Source organism: Equus przewalskii, chromosome 3 (genome assembly GCF_037783145.1).
Source record: "Equus przewalskii isolate Varuska chromosome 3, EquPr2, whole genome shotgun sequence".
Classification (NCBI taxonomy): Eukaryota; Metazoa; Chordata; class Mammalia; order Perissodactyla; family Equidae; genus Equus; species Equus przewalskii.
This window is the reverse complement of record NC_091833.1, coordinates 82,211,303-82,235,236: the sequence shown is the minus strand read 5'-3', so window position 1 is coordinate 82,235,236 and position 23,934 is coordinate 82,211,303. Positions and strand designations below refer to the sequence as shown.

At 35.5% G+C, this 23,934-nt stretch overlaps 1 protein-coding gene across 4 annotated transcripts in view; it reads right to left on the bottom strand.

The window, feature by feature from the left end:
* Window positions 1-23,934, bottom strand: part of GABRA2 (gamma-aminobutyric acid type A receptor subunit alpha2) — a 129,563-nt gene that overhangs the window by 69,744 nt on the left and 35,885 nt on the right. For all 4 annotated transcript variants that reach the window (XM_008530918.2, XM_070612916.1, XM_070612917.1 and 1 more), the window contains one exon: window positions 5,560-5,627. In XM_008530918.2, coding sequence (XP_008529140.1) covers window positions 5,560-5,627 — 68 coding nt within the window. The remainder of the gene's footprint in view (window positions 1-5,559; window positions 5,628-23,934) is intronic.

Sequence of the window (23,934 nt, the reverse complement as noted above, 5' to 3'; positions counted from 1 at the left end):
TACTTTTTCCCCATTACTAAATTGCTTCTGCAAGACATGACTTAGATATCTTCATATCCACTTTTACATAGGGGTAACAATAATACGGGTGTGTTTTCCCTCTGTATCATAATACATTTTTCTCTTTAGTGTCACATCCAAGTTTCATTTCTTGACCTGGCCATCTATACTAACGTAAACTCAAACTTTAACGCATTATTTATCTTGCTTTCCAGAAAAAGTAATATAGAAATTAAAAATCACTCCATTTGATCATCAGGAAGACCAAATCATTTGTCTTCACAAAATGTATACATGTTTTTAAATTAAGCATTATCTACTCCAATAAATTTACAATATGAGTGCGTGTGTGTGTGTCTGTATTGTATATACATAAGTTACACAACTTTCATTTTCCTCAGCTTCATCTTCTTTAGATTTGGACAAATATCAAACAGTACCTGTTCAGTGATCCAACTATCTCTTGACTCTTAATCAAAATCCTCCCCATATCACACATCATTATGTATACCCATTATCAGTGTATTGATTCTCAGCTCCAAGTCTATCCTCCTTTCTCCTTCTTTGTGATACAGGGAAGGATTCTGTAAACACTGCTCCTATGCCAACTCACACAACATTAGGCTTGGTCAATACAAAGTGGTAGAGGAATACTCCAACGTCACGGAAAGAGAAGAGGGCTTTTCTGTCTGGTTCTCTTTCTGGTTCAGATGCATTTTCATTCTTTGGTACAATTTCAAAGGACTAGCATGTTGTGAGTTTTCAGCCACTAGGCAGGATGCTCTCATGGACTGGTTTCCGCATGTACCTTCACATGTTTCTTTACCTGCAGCAGTGGCGTGTTTCTGTAGCAGTAACATCCTCTCAAGGGGATCTGAATCTTGGTCCCAGGGGGGAAGGACTCTCTCCAAGGACTTAGTTCCTTCCTTGTTCATCACGCTTCACTCCTAGAAGTAGATGCTGCCTTCTGCATTGCTAATTCTGTATTGCTTGGAGTCTTCTTTTATCCTGTTCTATTATTTAACCACCTTGTACTGGTTAATAATTCATTATATTAGATTTTCTCTGTTCAAATTATGTTATGGATCCTTTCCTCTGACTGGATTCTGACGATAGAGTAAGTAGGTGCCCACTTGGTGGTCTTGCCATTAATCAGACTTCCTCCAAACAAACTACTGGTAAGACTGAGTACACAAGGTGAATAAAGATGGAAATAAAGGAGAAAATCTGACAAGACCAATGAGAATTCTATAGGACTGTGTTAGGCTAGGTGATTCAAGGGAAACATACAGTTAGAAAAACATCTAAGGCCTTCAAGCATTCAGAGCCTACTGAGACGTCAAATACGTATTTCATTTTGGGGAATATTTCCACATAAAGGTGCACATGCACACACAATTACACGCATTTACACACACATACACTCCGATATAGAGAAGGAAAACTAAAATGTCAAAGTAAATGACTTTTTAATTTAAACGTTGCCAATTACAATCCCACTCACCTCAATTCAATCTATATAAAATTCAGGGTATTAAGCATATGTTAACGTTTATAAAATGTGTGGTAGGGCCCCCCCAAATAACAAAGTGTATCTTGAGCTTGCTAAAATGTTTTTAAAGTTCTTGGGCTAAATTCACTGATGAAACCAAAGTTATCAGTTCAATTCAGACATGAGGAAATTTCAATTTGTTCCTTTGCTAATGACTGCACATGTAACATCAGCTACCAGCTTCTTCTTATTTAATTTTGCATATAAACTTAATTAACATTTATTTTATTTTTTAAGAATGACAGCAACAGACAGGACTACAAACACACAACAGTTAGAAGCACTATCACCTAAGAATGACTGCTTCACCTGCACATGGTCCTGTAGCACAGGCTTTCTTCCATTTTGTTTTTTTACTTGATTTTTCCCAGAATTCAGGATTTGTAAAAATAAGTAAATTTTCTGACAATGCCTGGGAGGAATTTCTGCATGTAAATGGTAGCTGAATGATGATAGTTTCTTTCTTATTTTTAATTTCAACTTTATTGAGATATAATTGACAAATAAAATTGTAAGATATTTCAAGTGTACATTGTGCCAATTTGATATATGTAGGCATTGTGAAAGGACTCCCTCCATCTACTTAATTAACACATCCATCATTTCATTTATTTATTAGTTTTATAGTGAGAACATTACAATTCTACTCTCTTAGTGAATTTCAATTATACAGAACAGTATTATCAACCATAGTCACCAAAGTCATTTACTTTGACATTTTAGTTTTCCTCAGACCTGACTCATCTTACAGCTGAAAGTTTGAACCCTCTTACCAACTTCTCCCCACTTCCCTCATCTCCCAGTCCCTGGCCACCCCTTCTCTACTCTCTGTTTCTATGAGTTCGACCTTTTCTTTAAATTCCACATGTAAATGATCATGCAGTATTTGTCTTTCTCTGTCTGACATCTCACTTAGCATAATGCCCTCAGAGTCCATCCACGTTGTCGCAGATGGCAGGATTTCATTCTTTCTTGTGGCTGAATAATATTCCACTGTGTATATACACATCATGTTTTCACATCTTGGCTATTGTGAATAATGCTGCAATGAACATGGGAGTGCAGATATCTCTGTTTTCATTTCCTTTGGATGTAGATCCAGGAGTGGGATTGCTGGATCATATGGTAATTCTGTTTTCACTTTTATTTTTTATTTTTTGCTGAGGAAGATTAGCCCTGAGCTAACATCTGTTGCTAATCTTCTTCTTTTTTGTGCTTGAGGAAGATTAGCCCAGAGCTAATATCTGTGCCAGTCTTCCTCCACTTTATATGTGGGTCGCTACCACAGCATGGCTGATGAATGGTGTAGGTCTGCACCTGGGATACAAACTCACGAACCTGGCTGCCAAAGCAAAGCACACTGAATTTAACCACTATGCCACAGGTGGGCCCTATTTTTATTTTTTTGACTAACCTCTATACTGTTTTCCAGAGTGGTTTCACCAGTTTACATTCCCACCAATGGTGCACAAGTGTTCCCTTTCCTTCACATCCTTGCCAACACATTGTCTCTAATATATTTGATTAAAGCCATTCTAACATGTATAAGGAGATATTTCATTGTTGTTTTGATTTGCATTTCTCTGATGGTTAGTGATGCTGAGCACCTTTTCATGTACGTATTGGCCATCTGTTTGTCTTCTTCAGAAAAACGTCTATTAAGCTTTTGTGTCCATTGTCTAATCAGACTGTTTGGTTCAATTACTATTGAGTTGTGTGAGTTCTTTATATATTTTGATATTAACCTCTTAACAGATACATGATTTGCAAATATTTTTCTCCCAATCTACAGGTTGGCTTTTCATCCTGTTGATGGTTTCCTTTGCCATGCAGAGCTTTTTAGTTCAATGTAGTTCCACTCGTTTACTTTGGGTTTTGTTGCCTTTGCTTTTGGTGTTAAATCCAAAAAATCATTACCATGACTTATGTCAAGAAGCTTATCTCCTATGTTTTCTTCTAGGAGTTTTATGGTTTCAGGTGTTAATACTCAGGTTTTAATCCATTTTGAGTTGAAGCTACTAGCTTTTCAAGTGGTGTTAGTAATGTCAAAGACTGGTCAAAACAAAGGGGTGGAAGATTAATCTAATCCATTACCAATACTGAAAAAAAAGTCACTTCATACATTTTGCTAAAGATATATGACCTGAGTTTGCCTAAAACTCCCAAATAACAAATATTTTGTATGTCTAGAAAAAAATATATATGTACATTTATGTATATCTATGTACATATGTATATTTTTGGGGTTTATTGTTTTGAGGTAAAATAATTACTTTGAAAAAAAATTTCAATATAGTAACTATGACCACTAATACTCACAAGAGAAAAGCTACAACATTGAAAACTTTGATATTTTGGGGTCCTGTATCATTTGCCTTTCTGTTTTGGCTGGAAAAAGACACCAGAGGTAATCAAATAAGAACCACCATTTATAGGATATTCTGCTAGTTTTTCAATGTGGTGCTTGAAAAAATTCTGACTCTGCACTTGATTCCACGCAAAAGTTAGGTGCTCATTCTCACTCTGTCTCTAATATTTGGGAGTATTTACTAAGACAACCTGCACAGAAGTATTATCTTTATAGTCAACTAATAGCTATTGGAATACACACTCTTGGTAAATATGTCTCTGTCATCTTTTTAAGCTCCTGTACACTCTAACGGCTTATGGAAAGAGCTGTATTAATATTTCAGGTCACAACATAAGATACTGCAAGGGAGGGGGAAGAGTTATATTGAAGAGTGGGATTTTTCCTGTTGTTCTAGGACTGTGTCTAAGTCCTAGAGTTGAGGGGGGAAAAGAAGCACTTAAATCTTCACATTTTAATTTGCAAAAACTTCAAAGATCTGCTAGTGTTTGGTGTCAATCACCTTCTGATCACCTCCTGAAAGCTGGGGATACCCACCCTTTTGCCACCTCATATTTCAGCCATCCAAGTCAATACAAGAAAAGGACTATGAGGTCAAAGAAGTGGCTCTGACGGAAGAAAAAGAGGATTTTTTTAATGATAAAAGTGGCATTTCTACTCCCTAAAGAAAAAGTAGGGAGGTCCCAATAGATTGGCTAATAGTGTCTATGAGTGTCTGCAAAAAGGGAAGATCTTTTGTTTTTTGTTTGTTTCTCCATATGGAAAACCTTCAAACTTGTCAACATTCTCCTTGCGCTCTCAGAGAAAGAAAAGAAATTGGAGAGAGATGATACGATGTAGGAAGACCAGGCAAAGAAGAGACAGGGCATCTCCTCTAATTCTCACTCCCTGGGCAATAAGGAAGGTGAATGAGAAATTATTTCAACAACAAGTTCTATAACAGAGCACTACAGTTAGCAGTAGAAATGGAGGACTGATAACCAAAATTTTTACGCTTAATCAAGATTATTTTATCTATTATGTTTCTAGCCCACCAGTTTCTAACCCACCAGACCAATTTCCCTCTCCTATCTATCTCATTTTAAAGAAACATAAACACCAGTTCCATAGACTCTAAGAATGTCAAGATTCTAATTTTCTTTAGATTGATGTATATGTGCCTACTATGTATGCGGAATGTATGTATTGTACGTATGTAGATAGCATGATAAGGCACCCACCTTACTCAAGGCCAATAGAAAATTTCCTTTTATAACTCTGACTATGACCACATTCTATAGGAAGCAGTTGTCTGCGAAACCATATAGACTTTACTTACGGAAGTCCAAGCAAGTGCCTTAATCCTAGAAAAAGATTCTCAGTAATACAATTATTTTCATTTAAACAATGGTTTACCACACTGTAGCCAGGTAGACAAATTTTGAAGAGAATATAAGGGCTAATCTGAACACTCAGGCTGGAACAGTGCACCACAGACACAAACATTACCATCTCTAATTCTCCGTATTTGGGAGTAGACTAAATAGGCATGAGACAGATACATAATTCTGTAACACTAAAGATGCTTGTCTATTCTAAATTATCCCCATCTTCACTTCCCATTATATGAAGTAAAAATACTAGTTAATGAAAAACTCACCATATCTGTATCTGAGACAGGGCCAAAACTGGTCACGTAGATATTTGTGAAGACTTCAGTGATGCTGTCTGATATGAGAAAAAGAGATTGAATATAGATATTATATAATGAGAATCACAGGAAAGAAAAGTGGTCAGGTACATGGCATGGTTAGAAAGCTGCATGATATTTAGGAATATTGCTTTTTACTTTGTTTTCAACTTTTACAGATAACAAAAATAGCTATATTGCTCAATTATTGCATAGGTTCTCACAATCCTAAACACTAAATGCCTAGAAGTATCAGGACATTCTTTCATATCACGACAACCCAGTTACAGCAATTTGTTTTAAGCATGTTGCTCAGAAATAATAGTTTCTTAGAAACTATCTTAAGTGAACTAGTTTACAATAAATTTACCACCAGTACTGAAAAAAAAGTATAGTTAGTATGGTTACCATTTGATATAGTCTTAAATTTGACCCTTCAACTAAATATTTCAGGTTGTATTTCATGGTGGTAGAGATTTAGTTTGTAGATTGTAAATTAATATACCTTCTCAATAAAGCACAAGAACAGATTGTTAATCACTACAAATAAATTTAATTCATTTTAATATAAAAAGTATTATTCGGTGACATAAAAGTAGAAGCAAATAACATACATTAATCACAATGGATTCCTTCCAAACAAGCTTGCCTTTAAATATATTTAAGACTGTCTGAAATGCTGAGAGTGAATTGAATTAGATTCTAAAGTTATGTGACTTATTAACTATAACACAATTAACTGGACTGCTCTAATAACTAAATGATTTAGACTTTTGATTTTAATTAAGCCAAATGGTGTTGGGAGAAAAGCTCAAAGAAAAGGTTATAAAAAAAACTTTTCAATGTTCTTATAAGGCAAAAAATACATCATTAATTTCCATCATCATGAGCTGAATGCCTCATCTACTGTCAAATTTGTCATTGCACACAAACTATATCATGAAATACTTTCATTATCATACTGGACATTAATTCACAGCCATGAAAGAAAGAGTAAATTAAATCTAGATATTATATCCAGTAAGGCAAAAATAAAAAGTAAAAAGGATTTTGAAATAACACAGTAGACTTTGAATGCTTACTCTTCAAAGGATTTGGAATATAATAATCCACGTGACAAACCTATGAGATAGATTTTCTGTTATCACCCCAATGTATGTGTACACTGATGTACTGAAAGGTAAGAAAATGTGCCCAGTGACCCACACTCAGTAAAGCAGATAGAGCCAGGTTTTAGAACCCAAACAATCTGGCTCCTGAGCCCTCAGGCTAAACCAAAGCCTTATACTACAGTCAATCACAAACCTGAAACTAAAAGTGTTTTCCCATTAACTACATATTTCTATTTGCTGCAATACTCTGTACCAAAAGCATAGTTATTGTGTTCCAAATAAATATATTCATTCAACTTTATTATTTTATATACTATTTTATTCCAAAAATTGTATTCATGAAATTTTATTAGAAAACTCATTTGAAACATAAATATATTGATAAAGTTAATTCTCAGCTGCCATCTTCCCCAAAGACCTGCCCAGGGTCAGCTTCAAGGGCATGCAACTTGTGCAACTGCCCAGAACTCCGTGCTCAGCAAAGCCCCATGCTGGGTTTAATGTTCTGTTTTTGCTCTCTTGAAATTCTTCATTATTTTTTGAATAAAGGACCCTGCATTTTCATCTTGGACTGGGCCTCACAAATTACGTAGCTAGTCCTGGACCTGAATTATATATGCTATAAGAAAGAAATTATGAAAAGGAAACCCAAGTTTGTATTTTCTTCTAATTCACACCAAATCAATCATGCTACCACATTTATTCAATAACAATTGAATAACACTTTAGTCATTATAGATATTGATTTAAAATGTTCCAGAGAAGAGAAATTAAAATGTGAAATAGCCTTCACCCAAAAAGAGGCAATGAAATTATTCTCCTCGGTCTGGGGCAGCAAAGTTAGAGAAGAGAGATGACAATAACATGTGAATATCTTCGTGCTAAGCATATGAAGAATATCCACTAGCTGCCAAGTGGCAACTAAAGAGTAAGGGAGAGTATTATCAGTACCTAGTGTCTGCAGGGAGGTGTCAGCTAAGAATCCAAAGAGAGGAAAAATAAGATTACCTTCAAAGCTATAAACAATAAGAGCAACAACTAAAGACGCAGAACACAGATATGCCAAGTTACCTTAAAAAAATGATTTGACTTCATAACCATAGTTAAAGAATGTATGCATTGCAAGGGATATTCTTCTGCTATATCCTTATCAGAAAAAAGGAAAATCAGCAAGGCAAACCCTGACCATGAATACCCAACAGTTACCTGAGTTTGGGAAAGAGATTCTTGGCAATGAGACTTTGAGGATTTCTATATGGACAAATGCGCAGAGCTGTAAAGAACCAACACGCATTAGAACGATATTTTAGTGGGATGACTGAAAATATCTGAGACATCTAACACAACTTTTCAGGGTTCTATATTCAAAGTGCAATCTCTGATTATGATTTGGCTTTCCTGAAGAGAAGAGAAGGGAAGGGAAAGAGATGGAAGGGGAGGGGAGGGAGGAGAGGGGCCATGAAATGATATGAACATAGTTTATTTTCAGATCTTGTGACACTAACTTATCAGAGTCAGTCCATAGTATCTTCTGACATATTTTGTTTTCTCGTGGATTTAGAACAAGGTTGGACTGTGTTGTTAAAACCTGTTACAATATTGTGATTCATGTGACAAATGTATGTTACAGCATAAACAAATGAACTGATATTCTGGTGGCAACCTCAGTCTCTGCATTTTAGGCACCAGGAGTTACTCTCTCAAGTCCTGATCACATTTAGTGGACACACCAAGCACTGTCCTCACTCAGGGCTTTCCCATTGGCTATTACCTCTTCTCCTCCATTTCTAGTTAATTGCTTCTCTGACTTTAAATCTCAACTTAATGTGCTCTCCTCAGAGCAGTGGTTCACTATTCCCACTACATAACGTAAGTCTTCTTTCATTTTCTCTGACACTTCCTTTTTTTATAGGACTTTTTAGAATTTGCATTATTTTCATGTCTTAATATTTTTTTACTTGTTTTTTTGTTTTGTATTTGGTCTGTCTCCCCAGCCAGGATTCAAATGCACTAAAAGACAGGAATGGTGACATTTCTGTTCACTATCATATACCCAGTGCTTATTGGCACAATGCCTGCCACATATTAGGTGCTTTATAGTTGAATACACAGATCATTTCCAATTACAGTTCATGCAGAACACATAATTCTCCCCAAATATTTCATCAACATTAACAATGGGCAAAAATAGCTGTTGCTACTCATAAGGAATGGGCACTGTCATTTGTGAAGGAAGAGCCCAAACTGTTCATCAACAGAGGGCGATTCAAGCCCAGGAAACTGGTTCCCAGGGAAGAAACTGAAAGTCAAGCAAAAGGGGAAAATGTATTTAAAGAAAGCACTATTTCAATGGAAATCAAACCTTAACTGTTGAACAGTAAGCAGCTTTTAATAGAAACATCCACCATGAGTTACCTCAAATTGTTTATCAGCTAAATTTTTGGTTTTAGAGATACCAACAGCATAATATGCAAAAGTAAGAGGATCTTCTATATAGATTTTTCCAAAAGCAAAAACACCATGAGGTTAATAACAGGTACTTTGGGAAAAATAAGGACTGTGTACACTAAACATAGGAGAACGTGTGATCCTTAGGAACAGTCAGTAAATTCAGGATAGCAGCTATCACTGAGGAGAGAGAAAGAGGAATAACCTTCCAAGGGGTACCGAGGGGGCTTCTAATGTATTTCTAACATTGCCCTCCTTTTAAAATTGATCTTAATCAATTTTGGCAAAGTCTTAAGATTTGATGAAGCTGGTCACGGAATAAATCATATTATTCTCTGTACTTTTCTGAATATTTGAAATACTTCATAGAAAAAAAATAAATGGCCTTGAAGGATATCCAAAATGAACATATAAATAATTTCAAGAAGGGTTTAAATTAACTCATGAAAATTGTTCTTCACTGGGTAATGCAGGATACAATAAAAATCAAACCTACTTTAAAATTTCATTGCAAATAGTTGCCTGGCTCATGAATACAGAAGGTGGGGTATCAGGTTATAAAGAAAGAGAGAGGTTGTATCAAAAAAGACCTGATGTGCAAAAATGATGAGAGTATCGTCTCTCTCTATATATATGGCAGCAGGGCATTCACTGAAGGACTTTGATCTGGAGAATGCTATGTCCAAGGTTATTGTACTAGAAGTGTTATGTTACAGTTATAAGAGTGGGAAAACCAAATCAGAGGAGATTAAAGACAATGTATCCAGTTTGGAGGATGCTGCAATAGTTAAGGCGAAAAAATATATAAAAAGACATTAAGAAAAGGAAAGTGTAGAAATCAAGGGAATAGGGGGCTTTTTTTTAAAGTGGTATTGTTAAAAGATGCTGAAATAGGCTCTTCTGTTTGACTACTAGAAGATCTTTAGAGCCTGGAAATTAGCTGTTGCAGTAGAATTGTAAGGGCATAAAACAAATGAAAGAGGACTGGAAAGTAAATGGATGGTGAGGACATGAAGATAGCAAGCAGAAAATATTTTCTTAAAATGCTTGTCAAAAAATATTTGGATGAAATCATGGATAGTTGAACTGTGCTGGGTAATGTTACACACAGTAGCAATCAGACCTTTCAAGCAAAAATTTCTAACATTTGGCAAGAGTAAAATCATATCTTTATGTAAAGCTTTTTGTGAAGGATTGATGGCCATTTGAAATTATGCATGTAAGGCTTGTTGTTTCCAGTGGTTCATTATTGGGTGTATGGCTTTCAACGCAACTGAATACAGCAGTGGGCTTTCATTACTTTCTCAATGAGGTCCACCTTACAATCCTACTTGAAAGTGCAACCTTTTCACATCTCTCCCTGGCTCTATGCATTCATTTACTTATTACGTTTACTGTTTACTGTCTATATCTACCAATATGGTAAACACAAGCTACATGGGGCTATCTCAACTTAAATTTCAATTAAATAAAGTGAAAAATTTACACTAGCCACATTTTATCCACATATAACTATCACTACCATACTGGATAGCACAGTTGAACATTTCCACATCATCACAGAAAGGTCTCTTAGATAGCACTAGTCTAAATCCTCCCACTAGAAGTAAAGCCCCAGGAAGACAGGGATTTTTGTTTGTTCAGGAAAGTAAAACCCCAGCACAGAACCACCCCTGACATCGTGCATATTCTTAATAAATCTGTGTCGAATAAACGGCTTCTCATTCTTAGTTCAGAGTCATTTAAAGTACATAGCCTCTGCTATCATAATGGAGCTTACTATAGCCTAGTGAAGAGAGATACTTTGCAAAATCAAACAAATACACAATGACAGATATGATAGAAGCTATGAGAGCATATAACAAGGGAAGACTCCTTCTCCTGGAAATATGTTCTTCTCTTGGTCTCTGGAACACTACAATCTCTTGATTTTATTCCAACCTCACCGATTGCTTCTCAGAATCTTTCACTCCTATTCCACCAACCTGTTAAGACTAGAATGCCCAACATTCAGTTTTTGGTTATTTTCATTTATACTTACTTTTGATTATTTATTTCATGTACTCAAGGACTCTTGAATTTCTATTTTAAGTCCAGAGCTTTCTTCTAAAATCTAGACTCCTACAACCAACTATCTAGTTGACATCTCCACTTGGCTGTCTGATAGATTTCTCAAACTCATTGTGTCCCAAACAAAACTGATTTTTCTCTCCAGGATCAACCATACTTGCAGCCTTCCCAATTGCACATATTTGGTTGTTGTTCCAACCCTCCAGGTCAGAATTCTTGGTTTCATTTGCAACTTCTCTCTTTCAACAGTAAGTCTGGTTGGCTCTCAGAGATATCTATAATCTGACTTGTGACTTCCTCCATTGTTAATACTCTTTAAAGTTATCATCTCTCTATAACAATACTACTTCCACTCATTCATCCCTCTTCCTTTATTTTTTTATAATAGCTTTCTTGAGATATAATTCACATAATATAAAATACACCCTCCAGAAAGTATACAATTCAGTGGTTTTTAGTATAGAGTTGTACAACATCACTACTATCTAACCTTAGAACACTTTTATCATCAGAAAGAAACCCTGTACCCATTAGTGATCATTCTCTATCCTCCCTCCCTCCAGGCTCTGGCAACTACTAATTCAGTTTCCCTTTCTATGGATTTGCCTGGTCTGGAAATTTCATATAAATGGAATCCTTTCTATTCCTGGTTTACAGAGAGGTGGTGGTGTTTTCTTTTTAAATCACAAATGAGTGTTGGATTTAATCAACTAAGTTTTTATGCATGTATGCAGATGATCATGAAGTATTGCCTTTTATTCTTTTAATATGGCATATTACATCAATTTATTTTCATGTGTTAAAGCAACTTCGCATTCTTGAGATAAATCTCACTTGCTTTTCATGCATAACTTTTTACATGTTGTAGGATTTGATTTGCTAGTATTTTGTTGAGCATTGTGTGTCTATATTCATAAGGGATATTGGTCTTCAGTTTTCTGTTCTGATACTGCCTTTGTCTCATTTTAGTATCAAGGTAATATTGGACTAATAAAATGAACTGAGAAGTGTTCTCTTCTATTTTTTCAGGAGAGTTTGTGAAGGATTGGTATTAATTCTCCTTTAAATATTTGGGAAAATTTATCAGTGAAGCCATATGGACCTGAGATTTCCTTTGTGGGAAGCTTTTTTAATTATTATTATTTCAGTCTCTTTCCTTGCATTAAGTCTATTCAGATTTTCTATTTCTTTTTGAGGTAGTTTTGGCAGTTTGCATCTTTCTAGGAATTTGTCCATTTCATCTAGGTTATTTAATTTGTTATCATACAAATGCAACACAAATGTATTCCCATATAGTATTTCTGTAAGATCAATATTAAGGATCCTTCTTTCATTTCTGATTTTAGTAATTTGAGTCTTCCTCATTTTTCCTGGTCCCTCTAGCTAAATTATCAATTTTGTTGATCTTGTCAAAGAATTAAATTTTGGTTTCATTGTTTTTGCTTTTTTTCTATTCTCTATTTCATTATTTTCCTCTCTAACATTTATTATTACTTTTTCTACTTGCTTTAAGTTTAGTTTACTCTTCGTTTTTTTCATTGTGATAAGGTGGAAAATTAGGTTATTGATTTGAGGTCTTTCTTCCTTTATAATTTAGAGCTATAAATTTCCCTCTAAGCCTGCTGTAGCTGCATCTTACAAATTTTGCTATGGTGTGTCCTCATTTTGATTCACCTCAAAGTATTTTATAATTTCACTTGTGGTTTATTCTTTGATCCATTACTCTTTGAGAGTATGCTATTTAATTTACACATATTTGTGAATTTTCCAAATTTATTTTTATAATTGATTTCTAACTTTAGTTCTTTGTGATTGAAGAACATGCATTTTATGATTTTAAACCTATTAAATTTACTGAGCTGGTTTTATGACCTAACATATAATCTATCCTGGAGAATGTTCCATGTGCTGTTGAGAAAAATGTGTTTTCTGTTATTATTGGGTGGAAAGGGCTATAGATGTCTGTTAGTTCTAATTGGTCTACAGTGTTTTTCAAATATTCTGTTTCTTTGTTGATCCTCCACCTAGTTGTTCTATCCATGATTAAAAGCTGGGCATAGTGTTGAAACATTTATTTCTCCCTTCAATTGGTCTATTTTTGATTCATGTATTTTGGGGTTCTGTTATTAGTACATATGTTTATAGATTTTATGGCTGCCTGATAATTGGCACTGTTATCATTTTAAAATGTCCTTCTTTGCCTGTTGCAACAATTTTTGTCCAATGTCTACTTTGACTAATATTATTTTTGACACTCCAGTTCTCCTTTTCTTACTGTTTGCATGGTACAACTTTTTCCACCCTTTTACTTTCAACCTATTATGTATTTGAACAACAGCATATAGATGAATCATTTTTATCCATTTTGTCAATCTCTGCTTTTAATCCAAGTGTTTTGTCCATCTATACTTAATGTAATTACTAATAAAGTAAGATTAACCTGCCATTTGCTATTTGTTTTTAAAACCACATTAGAGTTCCTTTTTTTTAATGTTTTTCTTTGGGTTAGTAAGATTGACTCTGAGCTAACATCTGTTGCCAATCTTCATCGTTTTCTTTTTTCCTCCCCAAAACTCCCCAGTACGTAGTTGTATATCCTACTTGTAGGTTCTTCTAGTTCTTCTATGTGAGATACCACTCACCATGGCTTGACAGTCAGTGCTAGGTGTGCACTCAGGATCCAAACTGACAAACTCTGGACTGCCAAAGCAGAGCACACGAACTTCACCACTCAGCCACAGGGCCAGCCCCTTGCTATTTGTTTTTATATGTCATGTCTTTTTATTTTGTGTTGTATAGATAATTTCTAGTATATCATTTTAATTTTCTTGTTTATTTTCTCACATTTTGTGTTATTTTATTAATGGCTGCACTGAGAGTTACAATTAACATCTTAAATTGATCTAGACTCTATTAATACCAACCTAATGCTTGTCCCACTTATAGTTCCTTCCACACACCACTCCTTTGTGGAATTTTTGTCAGACAAATTACAATTTTATATCTTAAACCCATCAACTCCAGGTAATTCTTGGTTTATGCAGTTTCCTATTAAATAAGATAGAAAAAAGTTTCACATATATTTACCTACAAGGGTGCACTTTAGTTATTTGTGAGGACTCAAGTTACTGTCTAGTGTTCTTTATTTCAGCTTAAAAGACTCTCTTTAGTATTTTTTGGGGTCGGGGTAGGTGATGTCAGATCTACTAGTGACAAATTCTCTTAGTTTTTATTTATCTGGGAATGTCTTAATTTCTCTTTCATTGTTCATTGTTTTGTTGGATATAGAATTCTTGGTTTACAGGCTTTTTCATTCAGCACTTTGAATATGTCATGCCACTTCTGGCCTATATTATTTTTGATAAAAAGCAACTGTTTATCTTACTGAGGATCCCTAGACATCATGAGTAATTCCTTTGTTGTTTTCAAGATTCTCTCTTTGTCGTTCTGTAATTTGACTCTGATCTATCTATGTGGATTTCTCTGAGTTTACTCTGATTTTGTCAAGTTTCTGGAAGTGTAATGTTTCTCATCAAAATTGAAAAGATTTAAACCATAATTTTAAAAAATATTCTTTCTGCTCCACCTTTTGTGAGACTTCCTTATGTTGGTATGCTTGATACCAACAGGCCTCTGAGGCTTTATTAATTTGCTTTTCATTATTTTTTCTTTTGTTCCCTAGACTGGATAATCTCAATTAACCTTCTTTTCAGGTTTATTAGTTTCTCTACCAATTCAAATTTGCTATGGAGATCCCCTAGTAATTTTTCATTTCAGTTAATTTTTAATTCCAGAATTTCTATGTGGTTCTTTTTTAAAAATATATATCTCATTATCAATATCTTCTCTTTGAAGAAATATCATTTTTATACTCGTATACTTTCCTTTTATTCTTTTGACATTGTTTCCTTTAGTTCATTGACCATATTTTAAAAAGCTTAGGCCTGGCCCCATGGCCTAGTGGTTAGGTTTGGCGTGCTCCACTTTGGTGACAGGCGTTTGGTTTCTGGGCACAGACCTACACCACTCATCGGCAGCCATGCTGTGGCAGCAACCCACATACAAAATAGAGGAAGATTGGCAGAGATGTTAGCTCAGGGTGAATCTTCCTCAAGTAAAAAGAGGAAGATTCACAATAGATGTTAGCTCAGGGCAAAACTTCCTCAGCAAAAAAAGAAAAAAGAAATGTTTATTTAAAGTCATTGTCTAGTAAATGTAACATCTAGGTTTCCTCAAGGATAGTTGTGATTTATTCATGTTTTTCCTGCATATGGATCATATGTTCCTATTTCTTTGCATGAATCATTTTGCTGTTGTTGAAAACTGGAAATTTTAAGTAATATAACTCTGAAAATCAGATTGTCTCCACTCACCAGGGTGTATGCATGTGTGTGTGTATACTGGGGTATGTCTTCAACACTCCAGCACACAGTTTACACCTCTGCCTTAGCCTTCATTTCCTGCTTGTGCAGAACCCCAATGTCATACAGAGATGAGAGATTAGGGCCTTCTCACATCTTTCCATGGCATGTGCACAGCCCTGCATGTGTGCATGGCCTTCTGGATTCCAAGGAATATACCTGAGGTTTTAAAAGCCTCCTGTAGTCATCTCAGCCCTCGATTTTTCCTTTTAAGTATTCTGGCCAGCTTCTTATTAGACCCAACTAGTATCTCTGTTAAAATAGCTGTGATGTCAAACAGTAGCTCATGACTGTTTTCAGCAAATGTCCCAGGGATAGAACTGCCCACACAGAGCAAAGTGAGTCAGGTAAAATTCAGACAAGTTCTGCAAAGGAAGCTCTTCCAAGGAACTAGTAGACAGGTCGAATAGTGGCAGTTCCCTGGAGATAGGGTTTTTGAGGAAGCTCTAAACCTGTGCTGCCCCCTCCAGCAGCTGCTAGGCTGCTAGTTTTCACAACTGACATACTTGCAAGGCTGTTGGTTTTAAAGGTGAGTATGGAGCTGCAAAAAACGGGGATAAGATAAGGAAAGTTAAAATGACACAAAACTCACGCTTCTTACTGATGTTCAGCTGTTTTTCTTATACATGCTCTCTGAATAGCTGCAAGGCTTTGGTTAATTTCTAGAGTTCTGAGAAAGTTGATAGCATAATTTTTGCCACTGCCCTTGTTGCTTTTTGGGGTCAGTAAATTTTCAGAGACCCTTACTCTGCCATTCCACAAGCATTTTTCCACAACCTCTTCTTAACTCACAAATCAGATTCTGTCTCTCCTCTTCATAAAACCCTATAATGACTCCTTATCTCACCCAGAATAAAAGCTACAGCCCTTATATTGGCCTACAGAACACTTCATGAGCACACCCTGTTATCTTTTCTATTTCATCTCCTTCAACTCTTCTCACTCATTCCTGCCTCACTGACCTCCTGGCTGTTCAGCAAACATGCCAGGTCTTTGCACAGACATTCTTCTCTGCCATAGCATATTCTCTGACCTCACTTATTTAAATATTTTTGTATCTATTTGTCTAATTTAACAAATATCTACCTAGTGCCTACTATATGCCAGGCACTACTCTAAGTATTTAACAAATATTTGCTTAAAAGTCATTTTTTTTTCCAGTGGGCCCAAGTTGATACCCTAATTTGAATCACACCTTCCTATCACTCCCAGTACTTTAGACTCTCCCTTACTTTGCTCCTTTTTTGCCCGTTTTCCATAATAATGATACTCTCCAGCAGGTCATGTAATTCGCTTAAATATGATGTGCATTGTTTAAAATTAAAACTCTAAGAAGGCAAGGATACTTGAATCCGTTTGGTTTGCTGATGTGTTCTAAGCAAACAGAACAGTTTCTGGAATATAATAGGCTATGAGTAAATATCTCTTGAGGAATTCAATCAATGAACCCCAGAGTGGCACAAGGAGGGTGGGATTGGAACTAGTTTCCTTGATCAAGTTACATTTCAGTGATATCAAAAAGATGATACATTATTGAGACCTTAGAGAGGTGTGTGCGTTAGGGGAAGGCACGCAAGAGAACACTTAGCTCTTAGCAGCAAACAGGAAACTAAACATTCAAAGATCCTGAGATGGAAAATAGGTAAATCCTGTGAGGAAGTGAAAAATGCCCAGTGCAGCAGGAGAACAGAGAGGGAACAGGAGAGTCATATGAGATGGGTTTGGAGAAATAGGCACGTTAGATCATGCATGCTTTGTAATTGTATGATGCTGAACAAGCAGTTTCATCAGTAAAATATAGATAATAACTATACATACTTCATGGGCTGGTTTTAAAGATTAAATGAGTTAATTTATAAAACTCACTTATAACAGCCACATAGAAAGTAATAATAAAAGTGTTTGCTATCTATTTACATCTGCAGCTAACTGGGGAGTTCTGGGCTACAAATGCATATTATGGAGTCTTTGGTTTCACTAAATAATAATTGGGCAAATTATTTAACCTCTATGAACCAAATTTATTCATCTCTAAAACAAGAAAAATAACAGAAACCATCTCACTGGGTTCTTTTAAGTATTAAGACATGCAAGGGGTATAGAACAATGCTAGATAATAATGTTCCATAATGTTGGCTATTATTATTACTACTGTTATTATATACTGTAATTGGGGTCAAAGGAGGAGAAAAATTCACCGAAGATCAGAATATAGACTAAGAAGGAAAATGATACCAGCCCCAACATTTAAAGAATTCATTAAAGAAAATGAGCCAGGAAATTAGCTAGTAAGGAGAATCAAGACAGGGATTGGAATCAAAAGTAGAGGGGAACACAGTGTCAAAAAGACTGGAGATAAGAATGTTTCAAAGGCATTTTATGAAGAAGGGAGTGATGTATAGTCAATGCTGCTCAGAGATCAAGTAATCTGAGGTCTGGAACACTCATTGGATTTAGAGACCTGGGAGTCATTAGTGGACTAAAGAATGTACGCAGAGGTCAGCTTGGAGTGAGAGAAGGGAGAGAAAAGAAAAAGGCTAGAGTGATCTTAACCTTTGAGAAGTTTGCTTGTGAAGGGGAAGAGGATGCTAGTAACAGGAAGGTGGCAGAAAAGAGACAGAGATGGTTGGTTGCTTTGCTTGTTTAAGGTGAAAGATAGTTGAGCATATGGCAATGCAGATGGGAGGGACTGAGGTAGAGATGGAGAGACTAAATATGCAAGAAAGAGAAAATATCAATGACAGAGGAATATTTCTGAGTTAGCAGGCAGTGCATTTATTAAAAGAGATTGACAATAGCCACATGGAGGGAAGAAGGAGGAGGGAATAGCCCAGATTATAACGTGAGTAAGTAGAGAGTACGGAAACAAATGGAAGTAGGTTTTTAGGTCTAGTGGCAGGTAAGTCAAGGAAGTTCCTGGAGAGCAGAGAAACTTCAAGTTATGTGCAAAATATCTGTGCATTATTCTTATTATGACAGAACATGATTCCAAGTCAAAAGTTTAATAGTTTAAACAATTATATTAACAACATTTGAAATATACATCCATAAAAGACCAAGCTAGCATGTGCTGCCAGTTCTTTGTCCATACACTCTTGACAACCACGATCCATCTACGTGCAGGTGTTCTGCTGCAGGCACCTATGATTCTCTGGCTGAGGCCTTTCCCTGGCTTTTCAGGGCAGACTGGAAGTGCAGAGAAGTTTATGCTCCTGGGAACAACCATCAGTCAATGACTGATGGGAGCTGGAAGAAATAAAACTCAGCTTTCTCTTCCTCTCACTGGAGACAGCTCTAAGGCATGTTCCACACCATTTCCAGAAGTCCTCAGTGAGCCTAACCCCTAGTTGTCCTCCCTCGTAACTTGCTCTTTAGTGTACCCTCTTTTGGCTCCCCCCCTTCTCTATGTCACTTTGCCACCCACTCTGCTAATGCGTCCTGATATCACTTCCCAAATTAAGGCATATCTTCGAGTCTGCTTCTGAGAGAAACCAAAGCCAACTACAAACTTACTCTGAGAAAAAAAATGATAATAATTAAAGACACAGGAAAAATATTAATTGTAGTCATTGGAGCTAACCATCCAAGCAATAAGCTATACTGTCTTCACCGTGTTATTTAGACATTAACAGCGATATTAATGAGGATGTGAACTTACAATGCTGAAAGTAAAATCAAACTGTAGATGACATCCCTTCAATATTAGGATGCTAATAATTTTCCTCATCATGTGTCATAAATAGACTGTCAAGTACATATTTTAAGACAAGTTACTCATTGCTGTGTTTGCTTTACTTGCTCAGCAACAACAAAGACATTTTGCTTCCTGGGATGATTCCCATAACACCTACATGTGCTATTCGTCATCAGTCAATTTCATTAAAGTCAACAAATACTTATCAAGTGACATTTGTGTATACGGCACTTAGGGCTCCCTATTAAAAGTTGAAAACTTTTAATTTGATAACATAATCTGTCACCATTCTACCACAAAGGAATTGCTGCACCTTCCCAATATCTTCCTTCCAGTAGGCACTCAATACATGTTTGACAAAAAGGGATGACTTGAATAATACAGTGCTGCATTTGGATGGTCAACAAACTGCCCAAAAAAGCAGGAAGAGTTAAGACCAATAATAAAACCAGCATGTATTGTGTTTTGGTACCATCATTTTTCATCACAGTTCTAAGTTTTGATCTTTGATTATTTCTGATGATTTGGAAACGTAAAATACCAACGTTATTGAATTTATGAAACTTCCTCTCAGAGTAAGATTCCTGGAGCTTTTTAATTTTTGCATCCTTATACATTCTGTTTGTTCTTATAGTTTTGGTCGATTACTTTGACTGAAAGTGCATTGATTTAAATAATATAGTCTGTTTGGGATTCCTGAACAAGAATCAAGAGGCCTGTTTATGAGCAGGACAAATGTCCTAAAGGATAAACTAAACATATCCCATCATGACAGTCACTGCTTATGGGTTACAAATTAATCTGACTTTGAAATCACTGCAGGGTCTATCCACCCACAACAGGGTTTGAGACTGTCTGGCCCTTAGAACCATCACCGGGTAGGAGATCTATAGAGCCTTCCCTCTCGTTGAAATGTCTTTCTTCAAGACCTAATGACTCAGCGTACTCTGGTGAAAAAGCGGGACACGCCTGTCTCCCCAAAGCACTAGTAAAGGAAATCAAATAGGAAAGGGAAGAGGAGACTGAAAGCACATTGATTCCCATTGATTTAGTGGGACCATTTGGTTCAATTAACAAATAGCTACCAAGGGTTTACTAAGTACAGTCTAGAGACATCCCCAGCCTGACAGACAAGGGAGAGAATGCTTCCAAAGGGAAGCTATATGTGGTACCAGAAACTATTTATGTTCCTCTAGGTAACGTTTCATCAAGCGATTGCTACATGCTCAGTCTTGGAGTCTGACAAGGGAGAGTGAAGATGTTCTCAAAGATATCACCTCTACTATTCAAGTTAGATCCTCTTGTGAGGAGATTCTAGTGACCCCACCTCACTTCAAGTTGTTAAAGATGGCATCCAGAGCACATGGGATCTGCCAGAATATTAAGAGTCCAAAGTTCAATGTGGGCACAGACTATTATAGAGCTAGTAGTCCTGGGCCAGTTAGTAACTTGGAGCTTAGTCATCAGTCTAAAATCCTATGCTGCTCTCTAAGTACTGACAGCAACCAGTTTAACAACTAAGTTATGAGAATTTAAAAGTAAAAAATATGCGGATATATATTTACATTTTACTCCCAAAATACATATGAATAAGAAAGGATTCTCATATCCAATATATAGTAGGGATAAACTTTTATCTTTTTAAGATAATTAGTTATTTTAAAAATCAAAATAAATTAAAGATTCTTTCTTTTTTTTTAAAGATTGGCACCTGAGCTAACAACTGCTGCCAATCTTCTCTCTTTTTTTTTTCTCCCCAAATACCCCCAGTACACAGTTGTATATTTTAGTTGTGGGTCCTTCTAGTTGTGGTATGTGGGACACTGCCTCAACATGGCCTAATGAGCGGTACCATGTCCGTGCCCAGGATTCAAACCAGCGAAACCCTGGGCCGCCGAAGCAGAGCGTGCGAACTCAACCACTCAGCCACGGGGCTGGCCCCTGAAGATTCTTAATGCATTAAGAAACATCATTGATATATATTACTAATAGCAAAGGATTGAAAAAAATCCTCCTATAATCATTTTATTTATAAAAAGATACATAAGTCAAAGCATGCTAATTAACTTTTGCTTTATGACGTTTTCACCTCCCCACAGAACACTGCTGTTGACAATAATATTTCCATTTACTTTGCAAAATAATTTTTCTATTCTTTATTATTTTGTAGAAAGAAAGCATTAAAATGCAATAGAAGTATTAACATTGAAAATACAAACCCAAGAATTTCAAAAGCTTCTAGAGGCCATGGCTTTCAAACATTCAAATTCTGCATCCTCTATTTTAGTCTTGGTAAAAGGCACCCTCATCTTATCAGTTATGAAATTTTTAACTCAGTCTGAACTACTTACTCATATTCTACATTTTAATTATTCACCAGATTCAGTTGATTATATTTCCTATATATTTCTTGAATTTTCCTTTTATCCTCATCCTCATTGGCAATGGCCTCTGGAATGGCCTCTTTTAGTCTTCCTGCCTCTAGTTGTACAAACTCCTATTTACCCTCTATGATACTACTAACGTGTTCCCTCCTAATTAGAAATCATGCAATGTCTCTTCTTGGATCAAAATTTTTCTCAATGACTCTCCGTTGCCTAAAGATCAAGTTCAAGGATCACAGCATGGCACATACCCTTCAGGATCTGTCTTTGTCCACATTTCCATCCTGATCCAATGCCATTCTATGTTGTGTCCCTCAGCCATACCACACTCCATGTCATTCTCATTCATACCTTTGTTTCTTTGTTCTTGCTCTCTCCTCTATAAAAAAGGTCCTCTCATTTAATTCTTGTTCTCAAAAAACAAGCTCAATTAACACTTCCTCTGTGAAATTTTTCTTGCCATCCCTGGGGCATTTAATTAGTCTTTCTGTTGGTTCCAGGAATTTTCACTTCTTCAAACAATCAAATCACACTGCAACTTTCAATGCATGAGAAGTTATTAAATGGTCGTGTGGTCCCCCATGCTATTCACCGCTCACTAGCTCCCAGCACTTTGCTCTATATGAGTGTCATAGTTCTATAGATAATCATAGAATAATACAAAGCAACATCCTAAGAAGAATCATTTTACCATTCATTGTTTTCTGTCATGTAGTTTATATTTTCTTTAGAAATATGGCTTTTAAGTAGACAATTCATTTTGAGTTTTTCTTGTGCAACTCTAAATGGACAGGAGATTATGATCAAGAATAAAGCCATACCAATTCTGTCACACTTAGATATGAAATAAATAAAATTATTACCTTTACACCTATAGAGAATTTGAAATAAACTACATGTAGGAAAATTATTATGATGGTTATCTGCTGAATTACCTTAATCATATATGAAAAAAAGGTAAAGGCAAGGTTTCAGACTTAGATGCTAAAATCATAAGATCATTTGCTTTTGTTTCAAGAAAAAGTTCAGGTCTCACATTCAGCAATCCAACATTTTTCATCTACAACATTCCAAAGTTAAATGCGGAGAGCCTTGTTGGCAATATTACAAACCCTTGTTACCTTTCATTGAATCACCCAGATCAGCCTCAAAAAGAAACTCTGTACTTATAGAGTTCATTCATATTCTAGTTTGATGATAGTATCACTTTCTTCTTAGAAATAAATTTAACTTAAAGTTATACGAAAGGAAAAAGGAAATCTCCTAGTGTAATTAACTTTATCACCCATCACTGGATGCAGTTTCCTGATGGTATGTGCATTGGAAAATGTTATGATTACTGTACACCTAACATGTAATTAGAGACTTTTAAAAATGTATATAGCAACTCAAGTATTTGTTCTATCTGTTGAATTCCTATCATGTGATAATAAAAGGAACTTACCACCTATTATTTACTATATGCCTGGACTAGGTTAAATTTTTATATATATGATCCACATTTGTTTTCATGATCACTCTATAAGCTATGCATAATTATATTCATTTTATTTCTCATCCAAATTCAACAACTAATCAGACATAGAGTTGCACTGAAACATATTTCTCTGACTTAAATTCCCATTCTCAACACTACTCAAATAACGCAATGCCATTCAAAAACACAACCAATGCAAAAGATTTTTCATTTAGTTTAAGACTATTTGATATCTTGAGTGGTGCCAGTATAATCAAACTATATATATTTATTATACACTTATGCACCAGCTTCAACTTGTATATTTGGGGAGATATAAGAATAAAGAATAATAATAAACAAACTTCAGTCCAGTTAAGTAGTCAGTGCTAGTTTTGCTAAACATGTCATTTAAACTTTAAAATTAAAAGTTTATATGTATATGTGTCACAGACATAGATAAAAACTTTTCATCTTATCACATATGTATCATTATATATACATCTTAGTATGTGTATACACACACATATATATGGTTTGTGAATATATATGTGTGAAATATATTGGTATGTGTGTATATATATGCACATATATGTTATAATATGTAGTATGTATGTGTATACTATATATTATTTGAGTATGTTTATACTGTACAAATATTTGTGTGTATACAGTGTATTTATATACTGATATATAAATTTTGGTACTAGCTGTGGCATATTTAAGTCAAAAGACATATCACTCTATCTTAAATCTGGAA